Raw genomic sequence first — 27,103 nt, forward strand, 5'->3', positions numbered from 1 at the left:
AATACCTCCTGTGAGTTTTGTCCCTCTCTTGCCTTCCTACTCACAATCCCAACACCACTAGTTTTGACATTTAATATTACACCCTTTCTGGCTCCATTCTCTTGGACAAAGATGTTTTTGGCTGCAGAAGGAGGCTCACAGACCACTGTATTTTCATGACAGAGTGAAGAGTTTATTTCTCCAACATACAAAGAGGTGATTACCCAGAGACTTGTCCCCAAAAGCACTCTTAAGATCAAAGACTAGCTGAGCTACTGAAGTGTTAATTGGCCAAATACAATTGTCAAAAATTTGTTTCTATGTGAACCAATTAAAACAAGATAATTGGGAGTTGTCAGCACTTCTAAATATTTATACCAGTTGATGCAAATATTTATTTACATATCATCTGTTTGCAATTTTTATCACTTCTGCTCTCTGCAAAGCTGCTCATAAACCATTAGATCATGTCCCTTGATGCTTAAATTAAAATCTAAACTTATTCTAGTCAACTGACAGAAAGCTAAAATATTTTTGTTCAAATTCTTTTGACAATGTGTATTTTTGACAATGTGTTTATATTCCTCATTTGTAATGGAAAGTGATACTGTAGCCATCCTTTCAAAGGGAGATTTCTAATTTTTTTCATAGCCAATTCATTCTGTTTTCCCATGTGGAATTCATTAAAGCAATTCCTAACTTTGTTGATTTTCATTATTATCTACAGTGTTAAAACTTTCCTTCACACTTCGGCAGTCCGTTAGCAATATCACCCCAGCTTTTGGACTTTTTTTTTTAAATGACTGTATATCAAATATATGCTAGTCCTAAAATGTCAAGAATAACCTATTAGAGGAGTATTCCTCCTCCCCGCCAACCTCGCCATAAATCCTTTCTCTAGTCACATGCCTTTCAACCACCTCAAAGCACATCTTCACTCACACCTTCCTTATCATTTTGAAATTTATTTACTTATCTTCTTCGCTTGTCTTAAAAAATAAATAAATAAATAAAGTTCCCAGGGCACCTGGGTGGCTCAGTCAGTTAAGCATCTCCCTTCTGTTCAGGTCATGGTCTCGAGATCCTGGGATCGAGCACTGTATCTGGTATCTGCTCAATGGGTAGTCTCCTTTTCCCTATCCCTCTGCCCCTACATGCCCCACTTATGTTCGTGTGTGCTCTCTCTCAAATAAATAAATCTTAAGAAAAAAAATAAAGTTCTCTGTGACTTTCTAAGGCTAGCACTGGCATTAAAATACTTAAAATTGATAAAGTTTATTATTACTGTTATATGTGACACTCAAATGAATATAATGAAAAACTTTAAAAAGAAAAAAAAGAAAAAAAAAGAAAAACTTTGAAAAAAAATCCTACCGCTTAAGAATGGTTTCAGTATGCTTTCTGATATAGTTTCATCTAGTTTCCTCAGTGAATAGTATGTTATTTGCTTTCATGTGTTCATATAATTATGATATTATATATTCAATTCTGTTATTATATTATAATAATTCTGTTATTATATTATATGATATTTTATTTATTGTTATACCATAAATATTTCCTTGATGCAGTTATAAGTCTTCATGAAGTTGGAGTGTTTTTGTTGATGGTACATGATAGTCTCTTACTAGACAGATATATTCTGGTTTAATTGAACCATCAATTAGAGAAGCTTAGGAATGAGCTTGATGCCTGAATCTGATTATTTGGTCCCTCTTCCTGCAGAAAGAAAATATGCACAGAGAGCAATGGGATACAAAGTACAGGATCCACATTGTGGTTATCAGCCGTGGATCATAGCAGAATGCTAAGTGTTATCTAGGGAGAAGGGTTTGCAGAAAAGTTTGGAGAAAAAGGAAATGTTTCTGGTTTCAGCTTTGTAAGAATGCCCATCTAGCATTCATGACCTGGGAGCATAAACAGTTGAGTATAGAAATTTTGTGCCAAGAGATGGGAAGAAATTCTTTGTAACAAACACCGTGCTTCTTGTGTCCTTGGAGGCAAGGAAAGAGAAGGACTCTGCTTATATACCCTGTTTCCTCTCTCAGAGGCATTTGAGACACTCCTATAATCATAAAATCAACAAATTACAGTGATGGCCCTCATCTCCAGGTCTTCTTGTGTCTCTCTTCTATGGTGTGTGTCCTTTTAATTTTCAGTCTGTGTTTGAGCCCCACACTTGGCCCTTCTCCCCATTGCTGAATACTGGGTGGGCTCCTTAGAATGACTCAGCATCTTCTCCCTCATGGAACAAGGTGTTTAAACAAGGGCTAATGCCTTCCCCAGGACCTCAATGTTTTGTTCTACTTTTTGTATTTCTCCCTCTTTGCAGGAACCCAGGAAGCAGTGTCTGCTGTCTTTGCTTCCTACACTGGAATTCTGTACACCACTGGTTATCTAAATGTGGCAGCATCGGTGCATCACTTAGGAGCTTCTTAGAAATGAAGATTCTCAAGCTCCACCCAGATCTGTTATATCAGCATTTCTGGGAGTGGGACACAGAAATCTGGTTTTGACAAGCTCTCCAGGTGATTCTAATGCATGCCAGGTTTAAGAACCACTGCTGCTGACCTATCTCTGAATGATACAGCTTTCTTGCTTGCCTATTTCTCTTAGTAGGCACTTATCCTCAATAGTTCTCCTAAGACTTGATGATACAGCTGCAGTTTGCATGCTCAAGTGGGAAGCACATCTTTTACCATGTGCTCTTCCCCCAAAACTTGCTTTTTCTTAATTTTTAAACCTCCAGACTTTGAGTGATTTATGCTACTTCGTTGGTAACAAGAACATTCATCTCTGTCACCTTATGCCTCTTGCAGTAGCAAATGCTTCTAATGTTTCATTTGCCTTTCTCTTTCTCCACTCTTTTCAAACAAACTCAGCTGTTTTAAAAAGAGTAATATGCTTCCTAACTTGGCTTCCTACCTTTTCCATATGTGGTACTAATACCCTTGGCTGGAGCACGGCGCCTTCCCTCCATTCTCCTTCTGTACGCTTTCAGCCCCATTAATTTGTTTTCTTCATGATATTATTCTAGATTTTGCCCTTTGAGATCCTCCTTAATAAGAGATGTGAAGTCAGTGATTTCAGAAGCTGCCAAAACATCCATAGTTCAAACAAATCTTGTTCGTGGCTAGTTCTCCAAGTTGGATAATTCTTCCCATTGGCCCAACATCTGACACCATCCAGACTCAAATGTTGTAGCCCAGCCTGGCTTTCTTTAAGGCAGTTTCTCAATCTCAGCTCTACTGAAGCTTTGGACAGGGTAGTTCTTTGCTATGGGGGCTGTTCTGTGTATTGTAAGAAGTCTAGTGGCCGGTAGCTCCTCCTCCCCAAATCATGATAATCAAAAATATCTCCAGGCATTGCCAGATGTTTCCCTGGAGGTCAGGGTTCAGTTCCCTTAAGGCTGGATCTCTCCTTCTCCCTAAACCATCCATTAAGGACTGATGCACTCTATTTCTAATGGCAATCCACTGTACTTGCTTCATCACTTCAACAACTGTGTTAACTTGGCAATACTGAAATAATCCCTACAGGATTCCATCCTGCTGATCCTAGTCATCTCTCATAGTCCTGTACAGATGGCATGTAACCACATCTAGCATGGCTCGCCCATCCTTCCATTCAAGCAGCTTCTAATAGTCCTCCACATCTGGATATCTTCTGGGGCATTTGTCCTCCTTTGTTCTCTTTCTTTAATTTTTTGTTGGATTTTTAAAGCTTCAGTCCTACCGCTTTTCTAACTTCCAATTTTAAGAGCATTTAGAATGTTTTAGGTTCATATTTGTCCAACCCAGCCTCTAAAATCTCTTATTTTCCCCTAAAGAAATAAGTCTTTTCCTTCCACTCAGTCATTGCATCTTCCTTCATTTTCTTTCATTTCCAGCAGCTTGTGTTCTGAATGCAAGATCAAAGCCTGTACTTTAACCCAATTCCATTCTTCCTTACACCTCATCTATCCCAGACACAGATGGTTCAAGAAAAAGTTTAAATAACTTTCTAGGGATGCCTGGGTTGCTCAGTGGTTGAACACCTCCCTTCGGCCCAGGGTGTGATTCTGGAGTCCTGGGATCGAGTCCCCCATTGGGCTCCCTGCATGGAGCCTGCTTCTCTCTCTGCCTGTGTCTCTGCCTCTCTCTCTCTCTGTATGTCTTTCATGAATAAATAAATTTTTTTTAATCTTTTAAAAAATTAAAAATAAATGAATAAACTTTCTAGCCAGATACCTGGAAAAATGAACCAGGGGCCATACACTTTTAACCATCATCTGGGCCTAGGTCTTTTAAATCCATATCACAGTCAGGTATGGATTTAAGAAATCATATCTTGTTTAAGACATAAGCTTTATGGGAAAAAAAATTCAATTTGAGACCATTGGTAGAGAGTTGTAGGAGGCTGTGGACAAACTATATAAATCAGGAAACCAGTCTTTCCGTGGTCCCCCCTTGGGCCTGTGCAATTCCAAACAAGATAAAAAGGATAAAAAGGATTCATTCACCTGAGCAGTCTTCCTAGTATCTGGCACTAAACCTGAAAGCCAGAGCACACGCTCTCATTCTCTCTACCCTGGATGGAATCTAGCTGGATTTATTTTTATTTTATTTTATTCTATTTGTTTAGTTTTGGATACTTAAAGTCTAAATCATCCAATATTGGCCTCAGCAGCAATTTACTGCAAGCCAGTGCCACCAAAACAAGTCAGAAACAAAGGCTGGAACTGCCCATTCATACAGCCTACCACAATAGCTGTACCAAGATCTATAGTCTCGTGTCTAAGCCCTTTGCTCTCTAGATGTTTGTATTTCATCTTTTGGTTTCCAGATAGTGCACTAATGTGCTAGGGGTCAGGATTCTAGCCCTTTGCTTCCTCTTTCTCACTAAATGAGTATCAAAGTATCACCTTCATTGAGAGTTGGGTAATATCCAATAAATCTAAAATAGGGCAAGTAGAAAACTTTACTGGAGAAGCCAAACCATGGCTTCCCACTATCCTTCACTGAACTGAAGAGATTGGCACCCAGTGTCAGATTTATGTAATTCACCTGTCCAGTCATAGCTGGCCCTGAGAGAGCACACATCTGCCTTGCAGCGTTAACGGAGGACCCCAGAACTCTGTGTATACATGGCCTGTAGACTTCTAGCTTCCCGCTGTCTAATAAGTCAACCTGTCCCTCACAGAGAAGAAAGAGAGTGAAGAGAAACTAGATGTGCTTACTCCAATATCTGTCACTTATGGATATGGGGATAGAAGTCTCCTCTAGGAGAACATGGAGGGTCAGAATAGACATTTCTCCTTCTCCACATTGACTAGTCTGTCTAGACTAATCATCTGATTTAAGAAACCTTTACTATGTGTCAGGTGCTATTTTAAGTATTTTCCAGATAGGAACACATTTAATCTTAGGGAAAGGCTAATACAATTTCTGGTTAATTTTTTTTTAAGATTTTATTTATTTATTCATGAGAGACTCAGAGAGAGAGAAAGAGAGAGAGAGGCAGAGACATAGGCAGAGGGAGAAGCAGGCTCCCTGCAGGGAGCCCGAGGTGGGACTCAATCCAGGGACTCCAGGATCACGCTCTGGGCCAAAGGCAGATGCTCAGCTGCTGAGCCACCCGGGCATCCCGATTTCTGGTTTATAGAGAAAAAAAATTGAGGCTGAAGTAAATAATTTGGAATTTGAACCCAGGTAATCCATCTCACCCTGTTCTTATGTGGCTTTCTTTTAGGTCCTCAAACAAGACATGCCGTTTTCTACCTCAAGACCTTTGTATAAGCAGTGCCCTGCCTACAATGATCTTCCATTTCCTCCCCCTCAATAAACAGCTCCATCCCAACTTCCAGATTTCAACTTCAATAGACCTTCCTAACAGCCCTAATCTGGCACCCCAGATGAGATCAACATCCTCTATTTTTGTAGACAAGACTTATCACAACTCTTACACTTGCAATTTTTTATGCATAGAAAAGACTGGTGTTGAGGGATTCTAAAATTCTAACAGGGAATGCCTTTGAATGATAGAACTGTGGTTGTTTTTTATTTGGTTGATTGGTTTTGATATTATTTGTTTTTCCTTTTTACATTCTGTATTTTTCAAGTTATCCTGTGATTAGCACAGACATCTTACAAGCAAAGTAGTTCCAGGTAATAATGAAGTTTGAGATATGCCAGTGAGTACCTGGAAAGATCAGCAGCCTTGTGGAATTCATTAAACTCAGGTCAGGGAGCCAGGTGGGGCATTCATGAACACCTTACAAACACTGAGGAAGGTGGGAAGCAAGGGAAAGCTGGGGATCCATGTTGGAGTCTGGGCTACACAGAAATGAGACATGGGGAGCAGCCAAGGTAAAGGGCAGGATGGGAAAGCAGAGTGTAAGCAGTTATATAGAGCAAGAGAAGCATAACACATGGTCTGGAAGAGCCACTAGACCCCAAGGGCAGATAGAAAAAAATTTGCTTTGGAAGTAGAAGCAACAGTGGCCCCTATTGAAGGCGAGTGTGGAGGTGGGAAAACCTAGTCTCCACTCGGGGGCAGATGGACGGAGAAAGCAAAGACAGAAGTGGGTTTTCTCACCTTACAATAGACCTCCAGGAAAGGGATAAGATAGGGAGGGTAGAGGGCATAGGCCCGAAAGAGGGGTCTGACAGGATAGAAGAGGCTCAGAAGCTCAAGTGCAGGTTTTTACTTGGCCTGGGAGGTACGATTACAGGTATGGAGGCATCAGAGAGCCAAGAAGCTGGTTGGGCTTAGACTGGACCAGGTCCATGGGCCCGCACCTGCTACAGTAGCACAGAGCCTCATGCTTAGCATAGTGCCCCCTCACCACTGTCTTGAAGTCCTTAATCATTTTAAAATAAGGAGCCCCACCTTTTCGTTTTGGCACTGAGCCCCACACATAATGGAACTTGTCCTGGGCACAGGTTTGGGAGACAGAGGCAGCGTGGGTGTGAGAGACTGCTTGGTCAGACAGGGAAAAGCCTGGCGGGGAAAGCCTGGGGGTTTATCCCTTTAACCACTAACTACTGAAGAACCACCGTGTGTCAAATATTCTGCTAGACACTGTATAGGATAAAAAGATGAATAAGAAATTGCTTGGGTTCGTGCTCCAGTTCACAGGAATTTGAGCCCTGGCTCTCCTGTTGGAAGAGTTTTATTTAGATCAATATCAATTGAGGTCACTTTTATAAGAAAGAACTTCAGAGTGATTTTTAGATTTTATGTGTGTGGACTTCACAATGTTTTGTAAGTGACTTCAAAGAAAATGTTTCATTATAATTGATGACTAGATATGTAAACACTGGCCATTGATCAGCTTTCATATTCTCTACGGCAGGTTTGAAAGATATTTCATTCCTCACCAAGAAATCATCTCTTTGACATTTGAATAATTAATCCTTAGAAATTCATTATATGATTATGAGGTTGTACAGTAGCCTATGAGACATGAAAGGGCTCTATGAGTCTGTATTGTCAGCTGGCAGAAAATCAAAATTTGAGAAGAAATGTTTAGAAGTAGAAAATATTCCAAGCCAGATAATATTTTAATGATGTCATGGAGAAAAGATCTGAGTGTAACTGGAATTTTAAGACATTCTTGGAGTGAAATAGCTTGTTTTCTGCTTTTTTATTCTGGCAGGTTTATTACCTTGAAGTCACCAGCACAGAAATCGGGGACCTTTCTAGAGACTAGTGTCAGCTAATCAAAGAGAAATGACTTCTTAGACAGTGTGCTCTGCTGGAAAAAGAAGAACCAAGAGCCAAAAGATCTAAGTTAGCTCTGTTCCTAAAAACAAAATACTGCAGCCCTCCAGACCTCAGTTTACCCATTCTGTAAAGAGAGATACCAGGCAAGAGGATCTCTATGCTGACCTCTATGCAGTCCAGCCTGCCTGGTCTAGCTGCCTGCACTTAAGGAATCCAGCATCCTACATGGAAATTAAGCTCACTGGTAATTCCAGTCAAAGAAATTAACCTCAAAGAGTGGAAGATTTTGCTGTAGCATGTGGTGAAAGAAGAGGAGGGAAAAAAGGAAAATATAAGAAGAAAGGGTAGGAGGTAACAATGTGAGGACAGTGATGTAAGGCCAATGCTGTAAATATCTGCTATGCTCTGGGAGAGGACATTCACAGAGCCACATCTGGCTTGGGGTCCCACTTGAAGACTTTGGGACAGTGGAGGAATCTCACACCCCTGCAGAACAGGGACTAGTTTAGGACTGAGTAGTAAGCATCCCTGTCACTCAAGGTCCTCCGTCTTCCTAGCCTGCAGGAATTTCTCACTGTTGTCTTTTCTGTAAATCAGCCCCCCTGCAGCTTCACAAGGTGCCCTCATTTCACTTAGGAATTCCGTTCTCCTCCCTTTCTTCTATAGCAGAGTGTAACTACTACACCATCTACTCAGGATCTAGGCCAGCTTTGCATTTGCAAACTCAGTAATATATTCTGTGGAACAAAAGACCGGCTCCCCTGGGTTTCGCCCTCCAGGGGCATAAAGGATTTAGAAGAGTTCTTCCAAACTCTGCCACATTGCATCAAAGGAAGAACAGAGAACAGTGCTTCTCGCCTGGGAGGCAGAGGGATGGAGAGGGATCGCAGCCCTGTCCTGTGGGGCCCTGTGCCAATGTTTGCAGAGGTTTCTGTTGTCACAACCAGGGGAAAGAAGTGCCAGCATCTAGTGGGTGGAGACCAGGGACACTGCTAAACAAACATGCTGTAATGCACAGGACAGTTACCACAACAATTATATGACCGTAAATGTTAATAGTACCAACGTTGAGAAACCCTGAAATAGAGATTTATTTTTCTACCATATGAGCAAGTTCACCCCCTTATTGAAGGCAGAAGCAGCTGGTCAGTTGGGGTTTAAAAAAATTTTGACCATATTTTTGTTTAAAAACAATTCATACCTATCTTTTTGCAATTGAGGAGTTTGAGGTATAGAACTCCTAAATGAGATCTGTGTTTCCCAAGGAATAATTACTTGACCTGTGGGTTTCTAACATCTCTATCTCTAATAGATTTACCTCTTAGGATCTTAACAGTTACATGTGCCAATGGCTTTTCAGTTTCAACACGTCTAAATATTGGTGACAGCTTTGGCTCAGGCCTTGGTCCACCTGAATTCGACCTCCTGGTGAGTCAGTAGGTTCAGTCCAAACCTGTTCTTCCTCCGATATTCCCCATCTCTGTATGACTGTATCACCCACTCAGTTCCCCAGAAGTCCCCTGACCCTTACCTGCTATTCACCAGACATCCTACTGGCCACCGGGTCCTGCAGATACTGCTTCCTTAAAGCCCCTCTTCTCCCTCCCTCTCTGCCTCCCTTCCTTCCTATTTATCCATCCACCTGTCTATCTATCCATCTTTCTCCCCTACCTCATTCTCTCAACACTGACATGTGGGTTAGTTCAAGAACTCCTTGACTCTTTTTTTCCTTTCTCCAGACTGACTTCGCTGGAGTATACAGCTATCATGCTACCAGAGTGATGGTTTTGACAAAGCAAATCCATTCATACTTCTCCCCTGTGTCCAAACTTTTAAATACATCTTTTGCTTTCAGGATAAAGTTCTACCCTTTACCTGGATGGAATGATCTGGCTGACTCTTGTTTATCTCCCTACCCACTTTGAGTCACTTTTTCTTTTTTTTTTTTTTTTAAGATTTTATTTATTTATTCATAGACACAGAGAGAGAGGCAGAGACACAGACAGAGGGAGAAGCAGGCTCCATGCAGGGAGCCCGACGTAGGACTCAATCCCTTGTCTCCAGGATCACACACCAGGCTGCAGGCTGCGCCAAACCGCTGCAGCCACCAGGGCTGCCCCAAGTCACTTTTTCATATAAAATTCTTTGGCTTAGCTATTTTGAGCTACTTAGTGTTACACGGCCCATACCCTGTCTCTGAGCCTTTGTACAGGCTGTTCTTCTGCCAAAAGTGACCTTTCTGGCCTCTCTGGCTCACACCAGCTCATCTTGGAGTCTCAACTCTAACCTTCCTCCTCTTGGAAGATTCCCTTGGATCACCTAAGCCAAGTGTGTCCCTCAGAATGCTTGGAAGAAGGGTTCTTTAGCCCCTATACTGTTGGGACATTGCCACTACCTGGAATTTATAATAAATATTTATTAAAGGCCATGAAAAAGACCACATCAGAAAGACATACTTAATTATCTTTAACCCAGTGTTTTCCAAACTTAATTAACATTTAACTTTATCACAAGCCCCTTTCGACGCTTCTTTGGAAAAATCTGCCTTAATCTGACTTAGAAAGAATCTCCTTTGCTCATATTGTACCCCAGGCCTAGGTCTATCATAGTAGTTACCCCATGTCACTATAATTATAGAGTCATTTTCTGATAGGTCTTTCATGTAACAGACTGTGAATGGCTTGGTGATAAAATAATCACTTTGTTTTATCAGTGTTTTATATCTAATACCTAGAATACATTTTAAATCATCTGGTATATATTTGATAAACAAGTACATTGTTAACTAAAAACAGGACCACCTACTTTATTGCTATTGATAATTAACATATATTATTTTAATCGTGCATGTAATACAATTATTTTGCCAAAATATGCCCATATGCAAGACAAACTATAATTCATAATATTATTGGCATGCTTTCTGCAAGTACCATGTTTATATGAGTCTCTTAATGTCCTTATACTAAAGATGAAAGTGTGCACTTGGTCTGACGTGTCAACTTGGCTTCAATATAGAAATTTCTTTATTATTTGGAAGTCATTTTTTGATTTATTATTGTTGCTTTGTGTTTTGTTTTTCAAGAAGACCATAACTAAAGATTACATCAATTGTACATAACTTGAAGAAAACTTTTTTCTTTTTTTTTAATCGTTTGAGAGAGAGAGAGAGAGCAAGAGTGTGAGCAAGGTGAGGGGTCAGAGGGAGAGGGACTAGTGGGCTCTCCACTGAGCAGGGAGCTTGCCGCAGGGCTCAATCCCAGGACCCTGGGGTCATGACCCAAGCTGAAGGCAGATGCCTAACCACCTGAGCCACACAGGCACCCCTTGAAGAGAACTCTTACATTCTCTATTTGCCAGAAGGATCTTGAGGACTCAGAGATCTCCCCATACCGCTCAGCCGAGGGGTCCTAACCTACCACCTGTTCACCAAGATTCTTCCTTAACCTGCTACCACTTGCAGAGCCTCTACTACTTAGGAGACCCCCCACAGTTTACCTGCATGTGTGCTGAGGGCCCTCTTCCCTTATGGGTCAGAAGGCCTGGGTGTGCAGACAAGTAGCAGATCTTGTGGGGTTGAGAAAATATGCAAAACATTAAAAGTGACTCAGCATTTGAAGGGGAAAAGAACAACATAATCAGAATAGGTAGCTCTCTGTGAGGTGTCCTTAAAAGAAGAAATAAGAACTCTAAAAGACAGTAATGTAAATTCCTAGGGAGACTAGGGAAATTATTACAAAGGAGCAATCTGAGAAAAAGAAAGAGTTCTTGGAACTCAAAAACGTTGCTGAAAATGGAATTAAGTATCTTGAAGCTCAGATGGAAAAATTACCACGTGGAGAAGAAAAACTCAAAGAAATAGAAATTAAGAGTGCAAAGTGAAAGATATGTATGATGGATACATCTTATTGTTGGTACAGGGTGAATAAGTTCAACCTTCTTGAAAAGTAATCTGGGATTTTCCATCTAATATCAAGCTGCATATACCCTATTATAAAGTACTTACAGTTCTAAGAACTACCCTACGGTATCAGAGTATGAACCTAAAAACCAATGTTCAAAATATTTTCTCATTGCAAGCTCATCGTCACTGCAAAAATCACAAGAAATCTAGGTGTTCATCTGTCACTATGTGATCGGTTAAATAAGTTAGGGCATGTCCATAAACGGATTCCTATTTAGCCACTAAAAAAATGAGATCTATGTATACTGATTGGGAATATTATCTCCACAAAAATACTAGTGAGAGAACCAAAAGGATAGTATAAAGAGTTACACAGCATGACCTTGCTTTGTTGAAAACATTTTAACAACATGTGTGTATAAAGATTTATGTGTGTATGCTTTCATAAGCCTAAAAAACAGTTTAGAATGATACCCTTACACACTACTGACAGTAATTATCTCTGGGAAATGGGGCTGGAGAGTCAGGCATGATGTTCACTTCTTTCTGTACTGCATAATAAATATGTGAGGTTGTGAACTCTTTCACTTCATTTTAGTAATCTTGTGTATTTTCCAAATTTTCTGAAATAAAAATTGCTTCTCTAAATTTTTTAACTGTTGAAAAGCTAGAAAAAAATCAAAACACCAGAAGCCATTTGTAAGTAAATACAGCAAGCCTGTGGAAGAGTTTGCTGAGGTCTTGGCAAAGGCAGAATCAAGACTAGAAACAGAAAAAAAAAAAAAAAATTCCACAACCAGTGGAATTCCAATACTATAAGAGAGACAGAAATGTTTACAAAATTCTTAAAACACTAGTGGGAAAAAAATTTTAAAACTGCTGTTAGCAAAGTTACAAAGAATCATGAAAACTGGGGCATTTGGATGGCTTAGTTGGTTAAGCGTTCAATTCTTAATTTTGGATCAGGTCATGATCTTGGGATCATGAGATCGAGCCCCACATCAGGCTCCATGTTCAGTAGGGAGTCTGCTTGAGATTCTCTCTCCCTCTTCTTCCACTGCTCCCCACCACACACTCTCTCTTTCAAATAAATAAATAAATCTTTTAAAAAAAAAGAATCATAAAAAAACAACTATGATGTTTTATTTATTTATTTATTTATAAAAGTTTTATTTATTTGTGAGAGACACAGACTGAGAGGCAGAGACACAGCAGAGGGAGAAGCAGGCTTCCTGTGGGGAGCCTGATATGGGACTCGATCCTGGGACCCTGAGATCACCCCTGAGCTGAAGGTAGAAGCTTAACTGCTGAGCCACCCAGGGATCCCAACTATGACGTTTTAAAGAGAAGCCCACTTTAAGTCCGACAAAAGTTGGAGGTGACATGATCTTATAAACCATTTAAGGAAAGAGTACAGAATATTTTAATCCAGATGGAAAGTGCAATTCTTGGTACTGTAATTTTTCAATTTGGACTCAATAAAGATAATCATAACTGTCATATGTGAAACAGTTAACATGGGCAAAATCTCTGCCAAGTACATTATATGAATATTCCTCTAAAAAGCACACCAATCTCAGAGGAGGTGCAGGTGCTACTTTATTTGCATTTTGTAGACAAAAGCATTGAGATACACAAACGTTGGTGTTTGTATATGTGCTTTATAAGCCTAAGAAACGTAACATTAAGTCACTGGCTGCATGTCACTGGAAATCAGTGGAAGAACCAAGACTCTAACTCATGGCCATCTGATACCATTGCCTCCACCTCCAGAGTGGCAGCCATGGGCAGAGGCTCTCAACCTCAGCATCAGATCCCTGTGCTATATATATGTATATGCTATAGCATATAGTCTCAAATTTTAAAGAACATTTGATCAAAGTGAGGAGGAGATCCACTGTTTATATTATTATTACCTGATAATTGGTATATACAAGCTTACATAAAACCTGCATCAGTTCATTCCTTTTTTTTTTTTTTGCACTATTACAATATCATTGACTACATTCCCCAAGCTGTAACATTTATCCTCACGACTTACTTATTCTGTAACTAGAAGCCTGTACCTCCTGCTCCCCTTCACCCATTTTGTCTGTCCCCCCAAACCCTCTCCCCTCTAGCAACCATCAGAATGTTCTGTGTATTTAAGGGTCTCTTTCTAGTTTTTTATTTTGTTCATTTCTTTTCTTTTTTAGATTCCACATATAAATGAAATCATATGGTATTTGTTTTTCTCTGACTTATTTCACTTAGCATAATACCCCTAGGTCCATCTATGTTGTTGCAAATGGCAAGACTGCATCTTTTTTATGGCTGAGTAATATTCCTGTGTGTGTGTATGTGTGTGTGCCACTTCTCTATCCATTCATCTGCTGATGGATACTTTCTCTGACTTATTACATGTACTGTAGTGCCCTTAAGGTCTTACTCAGTCCATGTTGTCACAAATCACAAGTAGTAGGATTTCCTTCTTTCTCAGGCTAAAAAATGTTTATAAATATATTGTGTGTGTATATATACACACACACATATATATATACACACATACATATATATCTATATATATACACATCTATATTTATTTATAAACATATATATACACATATCTATATAAAGATGTGTATATATAGATATATGTGTGTATATATGTTTATAAATATATTGTATACAATATACAATATATACAATACACAATACAATATATACAATATACAATATATTGTATATACACATGTAGGGTCCATATATCTTTTTGAACTAGTATTTTTGTTTTCTTTGGTAAATACCCCATCGTTGAATTATGGGCTTTTTATGATCATGTGGTATTTCTATTTTTCATTTTTTGAGGATCCTCCATACTGTTTTCCACAATGGCCATACCAATTTACATTCCCAAGAACAGCACACGAGGGTCCCTTTTTCTCTACATCCTTGCCAACACTTGGCAAATAAGAAATAGATAACTATTTCTTATCTTTTTGATTCTAGGTATTCTGACAAATGTAAGGTAATATCTCCTTGTTTTGATTTGCATTACCCTGATGATGAGTGGTGTTGAACATTGTTTCATGTGTTTGTTGGCCAACACTATGTCTTCTTGGGAAAAATATCTCTTCAGGGCTGCTACCCATTATTTAATCAGGTTATTTGTTTTTTTGGTGTCAAGTTGTATAAGTTCTTTATATATTTTGGGTATGAACTGCTTATCAGATATTCATTTGCAAGTGTCTTCTCCCATTCAGTAGATTGCCTTTTCATTTTGTTGACGATTTCTTTTGTTGTGCAAAAGCTTTTTATTTTGATGCAGTTCCAATAATTTAATTTTACTCTTATTTCCCTTGCCCAAGAAAACATATTTATAAGAATGTTGGTACTGGTATCTGTTCATTCTTAAATGAACTTCCCAGATAATTTTTAAAAATATTGGTTCCCAGCACTCCTGGGAATGTGAAATAGAGAATAGGTATTCCTACCTTAGCAATAAGCAAATAGGAAAAATTAACATAAAATAGAATTTGCTCAATATCAGAATAACAAAGTGGTAGCCACTTCATCTCAATTTATATAATCTTGGACATGTAGGAACTATTTTATTTTTATCATGCATTATAGAGAGAAATAGATATATAGGAGATTTAATTCTATATGTTATATTATTTAAAAAGTTATACTTGCATTGATGTAATTTTTGGCTTGTAAAAACTTTAAATAACAGGCAACTCAAACCAGATTCTTCAATCGGCATAGAATATTCTGAAATTACTACATAGTCTGTTTTTTAGTAAAGTGTCAGTTGTAGGTTACAAATCATAACCAGATGGGATCAGCCACAGGAACCAGGGTAAGAAGTTGAATCCCTTGGTTGAACACTTTGGCCTAGAGATTAGTTGCTCCAAGACCATCAGTTGACAGATTTCAGTGATCATCAGAGCCTAGGAATCTAGATTCCTAACAAGGGGGTCCAAGAGCTTTGGACAAGGTCCCTTCCATGTGGACTTGACTACTGAATCAGTAGTGTGACCCAGGGATGCTGGCCTAGCACTATGTGGGTGTGGTTCAGTGCAGAGAGCCCAGATGGACCTTGCATCTCCCTGAGGTGGGAGCACAGAAGCAAGGTTTCTGTGATTTAAGTTATCTGGTATTGCTATCAAAAGAACCCCATCTATGATTCTTTAAGGACTCCTACATGGTAGAAGAATGGATTTTGCTAAAGAGTGTGCAAAATAAGGCAAATGGTGTTGTTGGTCTGCCAATCCTTCAAGGGAGCCAATTTATCCGGTCCAGGGCCTGTGCCCTTAATGAAGTCTCTCAGGCTGGTGTGCTCCACAACCCCCATCGGGGTTTTTAACTCTTACAGTGAGGTGGGACTAGTTCCTTCCTAGGGTGGTTAGGAGTAACAGATGAATCAGAAACACCTAGGACAATTCCTGACCAAGACTCAGTGATGTTAGCAGTTTTTATTTTTATTAAATATGAATTTTTCTTCAGATATTATCCCGACACTCCCCCAGTTAGACTTCCCTGATTTCTCTTTCTGGACTGGATCATCAAAGACCACCTCCTCTCCTGGCCGACCACTCTGTAATTTTGCATTACATCATCATGCAGCCCCTCCAAAATGTCTAGTTGTCTCCCCTACCAGGCAGGCATTATTGTAATGGTGGGCAGTGTATTCTTAGAGCTGGCACAGTGTGCTGCATATACCCAGGCACTGATACACACTTAGCAAATGAGATAATTAACAATTTTAAGGGCTCTCTTTCTTCTTAAGAATTCAGGTTTTTCTTTTTCTAATGTGGAAATAAGCTTGGAAAAGCTAAAGCAAGTTTTTGTGTTCCTTACCACCACCCACACTGTTCTTGACGGCTTTATTTATTTTGTACCCCAAGAAAACTGATCAGTACCATTGCATTAGATAGCTTCATAATATAATCTCAAGGACAGCTCTGAATAGTTTTCAAAGTAATCAATGATATCGCTGTGAAATTGTTGCCCAAATGAAGAGCTCTTCTCCAATGAACAGTGAAGTAACAGACAGTTTTCTTTGTTAATACTTCTGTGCCTAAAGAAGAACCTGTTATCTGAAGCAGTAGTAAAAACTTTTCTCAGCAGGTGAGAGCTGTCTAAATTTGTTTCCTAGCAACAAGTTCCTCAAAGGAACTGAAGGGCACACAATTTCAGGAGAATTTTCAGTACACTTTTTCGTTTGGAGGAGAGGTAAGGGTGGGTGTTACATGTCAGAGCAGTGTTCCTAACTTCTGGCAGTCAGTGACACATAGCACATCTTGTTGAGTCACACTATGGGATCTATCTAAAAACGTCAACTCAATAAAAATGCATCAAGCCCCTATCTTGTATAAAGAACTGTGAAACAAGAATTATGCCAAATCTTTCTGGGCCCAGTAGTTCAATAATTTAACAATGTGTCACTCTAAGACCATCACCCCCAACCATCTCCATGAACAGGAAATAAGGGATTAGGTGGCTCACCAGGAACATTTAGGGATTTTCCAGTGTGGATGTTGATCTAACTTGCATTGTACTCAGCAGTTGGAGAAGTGAAGAGTGGAGGGAGACAATGTGAGAGAGAGCTATGGGGCAATGGTATGGTGCAGATTACCAAGAGAGGAGACATTTTACCCAAGCAAAACTCTCTCCATAGCCACCTTTCTAGCTCCAATTCCATGGACTAATTATATCTTCTTACTCTGGTTTTCCAAAATGGACTTCTGTTAATAACAATACCCGTAAAACACTAGATAGGCCAGCCTTATGTTACTATTTTACATGTATTACCTTATTTAATTCTTACAACAACCCTTTGAATTAGCCACATTATTATTTCTATCAATCCCGGAGCATTGAGTCAATTTGCCAAAGTCACACTATTACTAAAAAATGGCAGAGCTTGGAAAAATATTTCTCAAGAAAGTGAGTAATCTGACTTATCCAGATCCATGTGGGTGGCATGGCAAGATCTTTCTGTAGGTCTGAGGACACCATAACTTGACTGTTCAGTCTTAGAGATGACCCAGAATCATGTGAATCTCAGCATGTAAATTGTTCATATCAATCACCAGGACTTACGTGCCATTCCCAATTAAATCTACTACCCTGAAAAGGACTTCTTTGGATATAACCACAATACATCCCCTCCCCCCCAAAAAAAAAAAACCCAAAAAAGGATTTGGAAGCAAGCTGAATTGTCTGGTGGGCTGCCACACTGAACAAATTGCCTGCACAATTGGCACACTCCTTCCCAGCATAGGCACAGTCTAATTGTTTCTTCTTTTACAGCCATCTTGAATAAGGAAAAACCTGGCACTGATTTCAAGTCCCCCACCCCAATACTCCCCAGAAAAGCTTTTTACTTCTTGGAAAAGAAAACTTATCCACTTACCCAAATAAGCACGAATTGAGAAGATCATAGTTTTTAGGAGGAGTTTAATTTAATGGAACAATGTGTCAGAACTGGGCCTACGAGAATGAGGTGCAGTGTCAGTATGAACCAGAAGCAAGAGAATGATGAGTCTCAGCCATTGACCTAGGTGACTAGACCCCTCATATTTCTCTGTCCCCAGGATCAGGCACAGAATACCAAGAGAGCATCAAGACCCACAAAACTCTAGGACGTCCTGGGGCCGATTGCTGATCATGCAGTGAGAGGTGGCAGTTGACTTCCATGTTTGATTTGTGGGCTACTTCTCCCCAGACCTCCAAGAAGCATGTCCCAATAACAGTGTTTTCAGTCACCTGGCTGTACCTTCAAAGGCAATCTCAATGCCTTTCTCAGTGGGAACAGGTCACTCTACATTTCTTTAACACACTTGTTTTGTTCTCTTTGTTTCAGAGGCTGCCCTTTAAAGACAGGCATTTTACTTGCAGCAAAATGTAAGTACATTTCCTCCTTGAAATGGTATCTATTTCTCAGCTGTGATTTCTAAAACCTCCTCATATTTACGGCTCCCATCTCACATTACTGCCTTTTTAAAGTCTGGCTCAGCAAATGAATCTGCCATTTCACACACTGCTGGGTTGTCTAGCATCGTGCAGCATTTCACCAATCGTTTCGGTGCATCCCGATCAGGGCTGCTACTCCATTGCATCTGAAAAGCTAGAAAAAAAGAAGTGAGGAGGAGAAATGAGATAGTCTTCTAGATGGGACGATCATGTGGCACCAAACATTTGAATATTCAGCTTCTCTCACATGACTAATTTATTACTCTTTGCCCAGTTGTTCTTCACAGTCACAGACTGTTTCACATTTAATAGTGTGGTAGTTATCTTAATAATGCCTTCCTGTGTGTACTGCGTTGCAGCCCCTCTGTAAACTCGGGTTCTTTTTAAAATGAATCTCCCATGTATTATGTTTCTTCACTCTTGGTACTTTTAGTGTCCACAGCCAAATTACAGACCCCCCTCTCGTTTAAAAGACCAAATAAAATTACACCAGGTCCGAACCGGGAGTTCAAGATAGGAATGTTCCATCTGTCTCTGAAATAATTTGGTAATACCTGAGTTCGAAAAAACGGGATAGATGTGAATTCAATATAAAAGTAGTTCAAAAGAAAAAAAAAAAAGTAGTTCAAAAGTATTTGAACTACTAGCTATTCAAAAGTCGTTTATATGGTAGTGAGTTGCTTGACACTGCAGGTAAGTAAGCAGGAGATCAACAACCATAAAGTAGAAGGTCAAGCCAGAATTAGACAGTCTTGGGCCCAGAAAAATCTAAAGGTTTCACACTAATTACACATATTATATGGGCTCTGATAAATTCTCTTTTGAATCATTCAGTCCCTAAGAAAACTATGTATTGCAGCTGAACTGCAAGAAAAACTTACTTTTTTGCTGATTTCCCTGGATGATCTCTTTTGTTTGCTCTCTAGAATAAATTGATCCCATTGCTATATACCAAATACTCAAACACCAGCACAAGCAACATTCACCCTTAAAACTGTTCAGATTTCATGTTGAAGTATTTATTATGCATTCACTGGAATTTTTTAAAATGTCAATTTCTGGATTATATTGCTTTGGTCTTTATTGCATTATCAAGACACCTGCATGTTATGAATGTTTTAAGCAGCTCTTACCTATAAAGTCATGTTAGATTTTATGAGCTGTCTCCCTTTTCATGTGCTATCCTGAGGATTTTATTTATACAAATGTTAACTTTTGACTGTATTCTTTCTGCTGAACATACCAATTGTTTGGGAGAACAGTCTGTATTTACCTTCTTGCATATTCATATTCAGGAGCTCTTTCTCACAACTGTATCTGTCCATTTAGGTTTATCACTGATTTTAAAATGATTTAATGTTGTATACTAAAAGATATTCGGTTTCTATTCATGGTGAAAATTGGATGAAAGGCAATTCAAGATAGCGTTTTCAGTCATTAACTGCAAGTATGCAACTATAAACACATACGTGACTATTACTTTCAGATCTCTTTATCAAGATGTTGCTTGAGAGCACCATGTATCTCCCATGTGAGGGGGAAAATGGATAGCGGTTTCATGTTAGGAGGTTAATTTGTGATTGCTTTAGTTTCACAATTTTTTTTCTCTCAAGGACAAAGTTCTTGGTGACCTATTTTATTAAATACTCTGAGAAGTAACCTTGCCCTGGGTTTAACACCATCCAGACAAAAAGAGGTCTCCACACCTCTCCATGTCATCTCTGAGCAACTGGTGGAAAGTTGGTCTGACCCACGGAGTCATGGAAACGCATTAAAATCACTAAGCAATTGTGACTTGGGTTCGTTTTGGCAGCCAGGCTCGCATCAGCCCCTCTGGAGTTGGCATTGCGTCCTAATGATGATTGTATTATACAACCAATACAAACGTAAAACGACCTAATCAGCACACATTCAGACAAGGCTTGATCTGTAGTGAATGGCAGGAGGCTTTCCAAGTCAAGGGCCTGGAAATGTGTATGGGCCACATAAAATCCCAGCTCTGCTGAAGGAGGGCAACCGTAGCCAAGTTGGGAAGATTTGCCCCATGGAGAAAGGGGGTGGGTGATGGAAGGAACTCAGGACAAAAACTCAGAAGGTTTATGTCTGAGTCCCACATCACTCCCTTAGAAGTGGTACGATTTTGAGAATGTTAGTTAGCCCCTTAGTTTCTAAATATCTTTATTATGAGTAGGAGAAAGAAAAAGGAAAGCCCTTTTTTTCTACCTCTGTCAAAGGATTGTTGGGATAAGCACATAAAGTAACATTTCAGAGTCTGTCATCTAAAAATGCTTTGTATCTTTAAGGGATTGTTGTTCTGTCCTTACTGGAGGCCCTCTTTGTCTCAGTGGGAATCCCAGGGATTCTGGGGGGGGGGGGGGGCACACTTTGGGCCTTAAAATCAATACCACACAATAGAATAAAATAGAACCATATTGGGCCGAAACAGGCCACTGGAAAGGCTTGCACCCACATTTTTTGTTTCTTTTTAACTACAAATATTCTTTGGGACCACTGCCTCTGGTGGAAGAGAATTGTCTTCTGGGTGGTATGGGTGAGAAAGTTGCCAAACAAACCTGAATTATCCAGAGGCCTGTAAAATGCGCAATTGCTTTTTAAGAGGCATGGTGATATTGTGTGTTCCTTTCGATTTTTGGCAGTAACGATTTTCTGCAATTTGTGGTTTTGCAATTTCTCTTTACACAGACAACACTCTGGCTCTCATTCAATGCCCCACTGGTTGGGGGGAAGGGGGAGGGGAGAGAGAGAAAGAGATTCCCTGGGGCTCTGACCACTCCAGAAAAAGAAGGGAAATGTTAATGAAATAAGTCAGAAAGAATGCTCGAGACTAGTGGAAGCTGGTTGGTTAGCAGGGAAGAAACAACTTTTACTAAATTGCATGGTGTAGTTGGGATTTTATCTGAGGCTTTTGTCGGCTGGGCACAGGTCTGTTCCCTTTAACTCTTCTTGACTCTCCACTGAGCCTTGTCTGATTGCAATCTCAGCCTCTTCTCTTTGTTTCCTGTATTCTACTAGCCTGGAACAGGCCCTTCTACGGGTTCCCTTTGGCTTCCCCTGTCCTTGGTGGGATTCACTTGAAATACTCCATCCCTAGGTGTCCTAGATGTTATTAATTGCATTAATAACTTGGTCTGTGTAAATTACCTGAAGATCCATGCGCCAGGATTTTTGCCCTCATTCCAATTGCATTTTCTTCTTCTTCCCCAAGGCTGAAACACTCTTCACAGAGAATGGTCTGTGGCCCACACTGCAGACGCAGCATGCATAGGTAGCGTTTATCTAGACCAGAGGGCTATGTTCTATTTCTGTTCATCACCTGTGGAAAGGCTTTGCTGACTTTGCTTTTTTATGACTGCTAGGCTCTGTGCTGAAGGATTTAGAGCTGCATCCAGTAAACCTCCCATTCCTTCTCTGTTCACTTTGTATCAAACCAGCCCCCCCACCGCTGCTTCCCCCCAAGCAGATTCTCTGGGCTTCTGCTCCTAGTTCCCAGGCTTTCTCTGCACAGAGGCAATTGCACAGGCCATCTATTTCCTCTCTCTTCATGACCCTAATGTCACCACTTCTTTTGCTCCTAGAAGGAATATAAAGATAATTGCTACTCATATGTTAATTGTGGTTTTCGTGTATTTGGGGGAAAAGATGATTTTCCCGTGTATGTATTCTAAAAATTTAGGGAATTGTTTGTGCTGTGCCATTATAAATATAGGGATTTTCATTTTGAAAGATGGTTCAACAGGATGCAGTTCAACAGCCCACCACAAGCCATCCCCCAGGACATCCTTTCTAGGACCCCACTCCCTAGCCCATGGAAGTCCAGCCCATTTTTAATAGCTCGACGCTTCCAACTTTCTTTTACTAACCTGAGATAACCTTCAGGTGGTTTGTGCTAGTTTTGCCTTCTGGAGCAGCTCAGAAGTTGACTCCTTCTTCCACATGACAACCCTCCAAATATTTTGGAATCTGATCCCATATACTTTCTGAGCCTTCCTTGTCCAGGCTAAACATCCCCAGTTGCTTCAGCCATCCTTCATATGACTTGGTTTAGTTACCCTTTCCATTTGCCCTAGTCACATTTTTCAATGTCCCTCTTCAAATGTTACAGCCTGAAATAAAAAAAAAAAAAAAAAAAATACTGCCAAGATGGCTGCCCATTGCAGAGCTCCAAGAAAATAAAAGTTCTCGTTCTGAACATGTTATTCCTATTATTATAACCTAAGAGTACATCACAAATTTTAATAGCACTTTAGTCCTGAGGTTAATCCTGAAGCCTCTAGATGTGCTATATAAAAGCTGCCATAAAAACAGATTTTTTCCAGTCCTATATTTATGCACTCGGTTTTGAATACTACACAAACCTGTACATTTATTCTTTTGACACTAGTTTCAGAATACTAGTGGAAACTGTTAGGGGCCTTTTGAATTTAAATTATTTAAACCTAACTGTTTCAGTTTTGGGACATACTAGATTTGCCTCTTGACTTCATTCCAGAGATTGATAAAAACAGTGACTATCTGGGTTTTAAGCTTTTCAGAGATGGAATCATGTTTTATTCATCTTCATCTTCGTCTCTCCTGAAATGTCTGTGACATTCTGTTAAACAACCAGATGCTCAATAAATGCTTTAATGAAATCACTCAACAAAATCTGATGCAGGCAGCTTTCCAACATCCTGACATAGAGCTATCTTTAGATTGATATCAGTGCCCTTTGAAAACTAAGAATAAGATAAATTTTACATTACTTTGCTAATGTTGGGTAATCTTGTAGCATTATATAGTTCACTAACAGTATGATCTTCAGGGCTAGATTGCCTAGATTCTAATCTTACTAGATTTTGCTAGCTATGTGCTTTGGAGCAAGTTACTCTACCTTTCCAGGTCTGTGTCCTGATATGTAAAATGATGATATTAAATTATTTGTATCTGCCTCATAAGGCTATTGTGATGTTTAAGCAAATCAATCCATATAAAGAATGTAGAACAGCTATCAGTAATATAAAACAATAATTAGTGGTAGTAATAGTTGTATTGTTACTTTTATTGTTATTGTCAAGCTATGCTAGTATAATTACACTATCATAAGAGGAACAAAGGCAACTTGACATGATTTAGTGAACCCATATTGACTCCAAATAATAATTTTATGATCAAAATGTTTATGTAACCTAAATATAACTCAACTGCTTCATGGCCCTCTAAGTTTAGGTATATATTTAAAGGAAACACAAAAATCTAAACAAATGAAGACAATGTAAATTTTTATTAAAGTCCCTCAAAGGGGAATTGTATTACATTCCACAGTGAAATATTCTAAAGACCTTTAGCCAAATTTCTCGTAGTAGCTGCTCAAAAGTCTTGCTTTTTTCTCTCCTTTCTGCTCTTTATAACAAAATGCTGGCAGGATACCTTGCTGGCTCAGTTGGAAGATCATGTGACTCTTGACCTCAGGGTCATGAGTTTGAGCCCACATTGAGTGTAGGGATTACTTAAATAAATAAAACTTGAAAAAAAATTTTAATCCTTTGCTCGTGTTGCTTCTTTCCTCTTACATCTCTCTTTCAAATATGCCCAGTTCCCAGGATTAATAAATTGCTAGTCTATTTTCTGTCTCTAACAATTCCATCTTTTTTTTTTTTAAGATTCTACTTATTTATTCATGAGAGAAACAGAAAGAGGGGCAGAGACACAGGCAGAGGGAGAAGCAAGCTCCATGCAGGGAGCCCAATGCAGGACTCGATCCCGGGACTCTAGGATTACGCCCTGGGCTGAAGGCAGGTGCTAAACCGCTGAGCCACCCAGGGATCCCCGAGTTTGTACTTTTTGATTCCCTTTCCCTTTTCCCCCCACCAGCCCCAGTCCCTGTCTCTGTATCTATGAATGCTTTGTTGGTTTCTGTTTGTTTGGGGTTTTTTTATTCAACAAGTTTCTGAGGTTTTTTTTTTTCCACATGTAAATATGATCATACAGTATTTGTCTCTCTGTCTGGCTTATTTCACTTAGCATAATGCTTTCAGGTCCCATCTATGTTGTTACAAATGACAAGACTTCATATTTTTTCATGGCTGAGTAATATTCCAGATAGATAGATAGATAGATAGATAGATAGATAGATAGATGATAGATAGACATCTTACATGTTCTTTATCCATCCATCAGTGGACACTTAGGTTGTTTTCATATGTTGGCTATTATAAATAATGCTGCAATGAATGTGAGGATACATATATCTTTTCAAGTTAGATCTTTATTTTCTTTGAATAAATACCCTGAAGTAGAATTACTGGGTCATGTGGTGGTTCTATTTTTTAATTTTCTAAAGAACCTCCATACTGTTTTACACAATGGCTACACCCATTTACATTCCCACTAATAGTGCACTGTGGTTTCAATGTGCATTTCCCTGATATTTAGTGATGTTGAGTAGCTTGTCATGTACCTGTTAGCCATCAGACATAGAAAAATGTCTATTCAGATCCTCTGCCCATTTTTCCATTATTTGGGGTTTTTTGTTTATTGTTGCTGTTGAGTTGCAGGAGTTCTTTGTATATTTTGGATATTAACCCCTTTTCAGTCATATGATTTGCAACTATTTTCTCCCATTCAGTAAGTTGCCTTTTTATTTTGTTGGTGGTTTCCTTTGCTGTGCAGAAGCTTACTAGTTTGATGTATTACCTTTGTTTTAATACAAATTATTTTATTATAAGTTTTTATAATTCAGTTTTTAAGAATGGTGATGTTTAACAAATAGCTCACAAATTCCTCAAAGTCTAACTGCCACTTGTAAACTGGTACAAGCCATTTCTAATACACTGGCCCTTTCTCTTTAGACAGAAGTGGGAGGTAGGAAATGACAGAAATGATGAGGTATAGTTGTGAATATTGACAGGTAAAATTTTTCCCAACTGATAAATTATTCTTTTTTAAAAAATCTATTTCAGAGTTTTACCAAAGATCAGAAATTGTTTCCTATGTATTCAGAAGTCACTTTCTAGGGATGCCTGGTTGGTTCAGCAGTTGAGCTTCTGCATTTGGCTCAGGACATGATTCCGGGATCCAGGATTGAGTCCCACATCAGGCTCCCTCCAAGGAACCTGCTTCTCCCTCTGCCTGTGCCTCTGCCTCTCTTTCTCTGTGTCTCTCATGAATAAAGAAATAAAAATCTTAAAAAAAAAAAAAAAAAAAGAAGTCACTTTCTACCTCCCTCACCATTAAAATATGTTTTCGCCTTTAGTATTGATTATTGACTTCAAGATTCTATTATTCTGGCTTTTCTAAACAATTTTTGTAGACTACAAATCAGAAGCTAAAGTTAAAAGTGAGTAAGGAGGAGATAATTGTCGGAAGATAGATATTTAATGAAATCCACAAACAGAAAACAAAGTTTAATTGGACTTTACACTAACTTGAATTGGAGAGGTCCATAAAAAATGAAGAGCTATCAAGAGCCAAGGCTTCTTTTCATGGTATTGCTTACTTCTGTATACCATGTTCATTTTACTCCTCAGATTGGCATATGGCCCAAAATGGCAGGCACAGATATCAAAGAGAGGACGTTTTAGCTCTGCTTCCCACTCGGAAATCCACATCAATTCCAAACATCAAGAAATCTATGTGGTTCAGATCTTTGTTCCTCGGTAGGCCACTGGCCAGCATAAATGGGATTTGTCAGTTGAAAACATCTCTAGTTCCTTTAGCGATGGCTCCAGCAGGGTTGTGAGAAGGAACAGGGTAAGATAAGGAGTATGGGCAAGGATAGCACCCACAGCATAAAGCTATGAACAGACAGACACAGTTGGCATTTTTAGTGAAATATCTATAAATCCCTTCATTAAAAAGAGAAAGTGGTATTTCAAACAAATAGGAAATAAATGTAAGGACCATCCTCATACTATCTCTCACATTTAATTAATTTTAACATTTTCCAATATTTGGTCCTGGTTTTTATGGATATCATTACATTTTCATATACCCCCCTTTCTTGATCCTATTATGGTCTATCATTCTTCAGAAAAAAAAAACACAATCCTGGGTATTTATCCATGTTTTGTTTATTGATGAGTGATATCCACAGTCTTTTAAGTTTTCATAAATGATGTGCCATTCTGCACATTTTTTCCAGTCAACATTATGCTTTTGAGTTTTATCCAAGTGGACACATGGCTCCAATTAGTTGCTCAAACACTAGATAATATTCCATTGTATAATTATAATACTACTTGTTAATTCATTCTCCTATTGATAAACAATTAGGTTGTTGCCAATTTTTGCTATTAAAAAAGTGCTTCAGTGATTATGCTGGTAGCCCTTAGACACCTGAGTAGATTTTTCTCCAGGGTACCTAGAAATGAAATTGTTGGGTTATAAGGTATGTACCTCATAAACATTGCTAGATAATGCCAAGTTGCTCTCCTAATGGTTTGCATTCATATGAACAGTTTCTGTGAGTTTCTGCTTCCCAAATCTTTGCAAACATGTTATTTTCAAACTTCATATTTTTCCAATCTGATAGGTATAAAATGATGTCTAATTTTT

General features: G+C 39.1%; 1 protein-coding gene across 2 annotated transcripts in view; it reads left to right on the forward strand.

Moving 5' to 3' along the window:
• Positions 1–27,103, forward strand: part of ANKFN1 (ankyrin repeat and fibronectin type III domain containing 1) — a 298,750-nt gene that overhangs the window by 38,391 nt on the left and 233,256 nt on the right. For both annotated transcript variants that reach the window (XM_035720842.2, XM_035720841.2), the window contains exon 2: positions 18,441–18,481. In XM_035720842.2, the coding sequence (XP_035576735.2) occupies positions 18,441–18,481 (41 nt within the window). The remainder of the gene's footprint in view (positions 1–18,440; positions 18,482–27,103) is intronic.

The sequence above is a fragment of the Canis lupus genome, chromosome 9 (assembly GCF_003254725.2).
Source record: "Canis lupus dingo isolate Sandy chromosome 9, ASM325472v2, whole genome shotgun sequence".
Taxonomy (NCBI): domain Eukaryota; kingdom Metazoa; phylum Chordata; class Mammalia; order Carnivora; family Canidae; genus Canis; species Canis lupus.